The sequence below is a fragment of the Argentina anserina genome, chromosome 6 (genome assembly GCF_933775445.1).
Source record: "Argentina anserina chromosome 6, drPotAnse1.1, whole genome shotgun sequence".
In the NCBI taxonomy this organism is placed as follows: Eukaryota; Viridiplantae; Streptophyta; class Magnoliopsida; order Rosales; family Rosaceae; genus Argentina; species Argentina anserina.
Window position 1 is genome coordinate 2234527 of NC_065877.1, and position 5119 is coordinate 2239645.

General features: G+C 35.6%; 1 protein-coding gene across 1 annotated transcript; it reads right to left on the reverse strand.

The window, feature by feature from the left end:
- Positions 1 to 3093: 3093 nt before the first annotated feature.
- LOC126798781 (glycine-rich RNA-binding protein RZ1A) lies at positions 3094 to 5119 on the reverse strand. The gene is made up of 4 exons (XM_050525837.1): positions 4982 to 5119; positions 4324 to 4443; positions 3417 to 3988; positions 3094 to 3327 (listed from the first exon to the last, which is right to left on the reverse strand). The coding sequence occupies exons 2-3, from the start codon at positions 4432 to 4434 to the stop codon at positions 3437 to 3439; spliced, it is 663 nt and encodes a 220-aa protein (XP_050381794.1). The 5' UTR covers positions 4435 to 4443; positions 4982 to 5119; the 3' UTR covers positions 3094 to 3327; positions 3417 to 3436.

Here is a 5119-nt window from a genome sequence, read left to right on the forward strand (position 1 = left end):
AGGCGCAGTGATTGAGCTCATGAACCTTGCATAGTTTTATCTAGTGGTGGATATAAAAAGACATAAATGTCAATTTGCACCCTAATTTTGGCTGAAATTGTCAATTTACACCCCGAACTTGTATTTGAGTCAATTTACCTCCTAAACTTGGTAAAAATTGCCGATTTACACCTCAAACTTGTATTTGAGTCAATTTACCTCTTAAAGTTTGTAAAAATTGCCGATTTGCACCTCATCCGTTAAATTTAACTGTTTCTATCCAATTTTGCGTCACATGTCATGCATTTAAGGGGTAGTATTGTCATTATATATTTATTCATATTGAATAATGAAATAAATTAATAAAATTACTTAAGAGGAACACTTGCTACAATGTTTGTTTTTTCGAAACATGTTATTGATTTATATATTTATTATTTTATGTGATATGGTATGTTAAAAGATATTAGAAAAAATATAAATAAATAAATACATTGAAAATTAAAAATAAATGTGTGTTCCGAGAGAATTACTATTTTACCATTGTGTGTGTCTTAACCTTATTAGGTTTTCTGTTAGAGATAGATTCGTATCTCTGTAATAGATTAGGACTCCGAATCCTACGGGATTGTGGTTATGTAATGCCTATATATTGACCTCATTATCAATCAATAAACGGTTAGTCGGTTACGTTCTGTTCTATTACGTCGTTATTATTCTCGTTTTGTTCGTCCTTCAACAATGTATACATATAAAAATATATTTATACACAACACACTATATTTGAATGGGTGGGTATATTGAATATATAATTCAAATTAGGGTTAAGTAGGTAGAAAAAAGATGTAAATAAATAATTTGATTAACAAAATAATCCTCATTTTAAAGAATATTTTTATTTGTTTTTAAGAAAAATATAAATATATAATGAAAATACTACCCCTTAAATGCATGACATGTGACGCAAAATTGGATAGAAACAATTAAATTTAACGGATGAGTGCAAATCGGCAATTTTTACCAAGTTTAGGAGGTAAATTGACTCAAATACAAGTTCGGGGTGTAAATCGGCAATTTTTAACAAGTTTAGGAGGTAAATTGACTCAAATGCAAGTTCATGGTGCAAATTGACAATTTCAGCCAAGTTTAGGGTGCAAATCGGCATTTATGCCATATAAAAAACCGAAATCTTGATCCTATTTTGAAATTCATAGAAATGAGATGGAACGGAGTTCTACAAACGTTTGTTCTGTCCCGTTTCATAATGGTAGGTCACGTCCCGCTTTAAATTTTATTTGAATTTTATTCATCAAATATTTTATCATCATTATACATTTATAATTTATGAGAACATCTCATAGGACATTTGATAAAGAAATAACTAACTTCAAAAAATGAATCTTGGACCTTGATTTATTTCTTAAAGATAAATAAGTCCGGTTAATTTTTTCATTAATATATGGTTCGAGTTATATGATATAAATAAAGACGATTTGTATATTGCAAATTTCAATGAACACTTATATAATCTTATATATAATATATAATTATATATGTTTCTCTTGTATGATAACACTATAATTTTTATGTACAATATTTATAACGTTATAATAATGATTAATTTAATTTTATAATAATTAAACTCATGGTATCAAAGTAAATGATGAAGGAAATTAGAACAACCTATATGTTTCTTCTATTACACTAATTCGTACTACGATTTTATTTATAGTAAATTAAGTATTTATTATTTAAAATTTAGAAATGTGTGATAAGCCCGGTCTCATCCCGATGGGATTGATCATGAGTGAGACGAACTTTTAAAAACACAATTCTCATCCTGATCTCGTCCCAAATTTAATGAGTGGAACGTGAGATTAGCCTCAAACTTCTCATCACGTGCCCACCCCTAGTTTTATCAGGCCATACCTATGAACACCATGAATATCAAATTCTTGAGAGCTACATAACATCGAGTCACTAGCATCAATTTAAAAAAATTTAATTGACAAAAACTGAACCATATCATGGATCTGGAAAGTGAACTGTAGAAACTGGGCATTGTTTTTGTTACAAGCTTTCTAATCATTGGACCATTCAACTTGCCATCGATCTCGATTCTCGACAGATTATGGCAACAGTCTAAAATCAACACCCAACACATTTTAAAAAAAATTTATCCATGGCAATAAAATGAATGTATGCATCTAAATTGTCGAATGCAACAAAAGAAACAGAGAATAAGATGATATTCATGTATTATCTCGGCTAATCTCAAGTGTTATCTTTCACTGGACTAGGACGAAGAATATATTCTCTTAACAAGATATCAAACTGTATTAAATGAGTTCTACAAAACTAAATTGACTGGGAAGTGGGGAGCCATCAACAACAGAACAAAAGCAGGAAGATATCAACTTCTGATCTCAGCAAACAAACCACGAAGGAGAATCTGATAAACTGAAAACCCAGGCAAGATCAAGAACCTTTCCCCAAGTGTAATGTGAAATGGAGATCAGAAGGAAAATCAATGGAGCAACTTATCATGAACTTCCAAACAACAACTAGCACATGTTTACGCAGAATGGAACTCTTGCACCGGTGTGCTGTGGAGAAAGAGAGGCTCATGTGCACTTAAATTGCAGATGGCTTGTTCAGGCCGAAAAGACTATCAAGATTTTAAGTTTAAAACAATGCATGCCCAATTAGTAACACAGTAACCCAATCATGAACCGAAAAAGACCACAATTAGCGAAGATTCCTGCCAAAAGGTTGAGAATATTAATATAGCAGGAATCATAAAAAACAGATAGCATGTGTGAAAGTAGCTTATAAGAGAAACATTACCGCCTGACTCCCATTAAATGGTAAGATACCGAAAACTGGGCAGCCAAAATGGGCATTCTACTTATAGAACCACTTTTCCACGTGAGAAGAACAAACTCCCAATAGCGGACCCCTCACAATCTATACTCCGAAAGAACGAACACGAAAGCAAACTCCCAAGCAAATAGTCAACAGAACAAGCATCAAGCATGAAAGTCACCGACGCATTCGAACTCACCAATGCAAGAAAGTCACAGATAACCAGCAGCTATAATGAAACTCACGGAGTATAAGGCCAAATTCAAATGTGATAATCAAGTAAGCATAAAATTCCGTCGGATCAAAACATTCCGTCGAGCATATAGCAACAAAAAACAGGAGAATATCTTTGCAACATTCGCACTTTCATAATTCTGGTCTAACAACATTAGTCCACTCAAACATCATCAGAACATATCCAGAAGAAACTTCAAAGCAGTGCAGACGGTGAAAGTAAGTTGAGGAGCTCCTTCCATTAGTAAGCTGCAATAGCACATTAACAAAATTCTGTAAGTACTAAACAAACTGAGGTAATAATAACTATTTGCACACACTCGAGTAAAGCGACATACCACTGTCCAAAGCAATGATTCTAACCAGAGCGGAAGCCTCCTGTTCCCCGACGCTCATATGGACCAGAGCGGTCACGACTAAAACGATCGCTTCCAGAGCTTGAACGAGCACCAGAACCAGAGTCCCTGCTGCGCCCACTGTATCGGTCACCATTTCTATCAGGTCCACCACTGTAGCGGCTACCACCACCCCCACCACCACCTCCTCCACCATACTTATCATCCCTATCACCATACCTGCCGCCACCTCCTCTTGAAACTTCACTAGGACACTCCCTTGCAAAATGTCCAGGCTTCCCACACTTAAAGCAATCTCCTCCGCCCCCAGATCCACGTCCACCACCTCCATAATCACGACCACGGTCACGATCACGGCCGCCACGATCACGACCGCGGTCACCATCATAATCTCTTCCCGAACCCTGGTGAGGCTGAGCTTTATCAACAGTGATAGTTCGTCCATCTAAATCCCTTCCATTCATGTCCTCAATTGCCTCTTCCATAGCTTTTTTATCATCAAAGGTGACAAACCCAAATCCACGAGAGCGCCCAGTGAACTTATCAACAACCACCTATGTCAAAGCAAGGTATAAATTTAACAGTCACAGATAAATACCATATTGATCAGAGCATGGATAAATAGCACCTGACTTCAATCAAACCAAATTTCAATCAGACATTACCATATTGTACAATATCAAAACTTGGTATTCAATAACCACTGCCAACTTCCCTTACTCAATCATCAAACCCTCATAAAACACTGATCATGAAGCTTAATAGATTTTCAAGCAGTAGTATTATCCTAAAAAAACCAACATTATATGCCATCATCAAAGGCCAAAAAGGTTTCCATAATGATATTACACACTTATCAATCATGTACGAAACAAAAACAAGAACATACCTTGGCTTCAACAAGCTTCCCATACTTGTCAAAAGCATCTGTTAGACTCCTATCAGTTGTAGCCCAGGCAAGGCCACCAATAAAGCATCTATACTCAGGTTCTTCCGACATTTTAATAGACTGCAATTCAAACCCTGCATTCAATCATTTCAATCAATAACAAGAAAATATATACAACCACTATAATATCAAGACCAGAGTCAAAAGCAACAACCCGATACGGGGCTTTGAGCATATGTATAATACAACTCAACACAAGCACACATGACACTTGCACAGGCACAGAACTTCAACTTATCATCCAAGTACTTAAGTTCTGGCCTTTCCTTCTTGAACAAATTGCTGGCTTTCAACACTAAACCCTAATTACCTACAGTAATTCATAAAAATCGAGATCCGAAACATACAAAATAAACAATCTACCATAGAACACAGCCAGAGCTAACCTAACACAAAATCAAGTTCATAATTTCACCAATTCTATGACTAAACGAATCAAACCCAATAAATTGAAGCAGAAAAGGGGTTGATTTTCACAGCGGCAAAGCAAAAACCCAGAGAAATTAAAGCATGCAACTTTCAAGATTATCAAAATTGAAAACTCCGAATTGCAAACCCGACGCAGCAATTAAAGTATTAAGGGGTTGAAATATCGTACCAGCGAAGAGGAGAGAAGCTAGGGTTAGATCTCAAGACGAGTGAGAGAGAGGCTCCTCAGCAAGGTTTTTAAAGTTCGGCTACGAAAACAAGAAGACCTAAAAGAGAGAGTAGAGAAGAAGAAGAAGAAGAAGAAGAG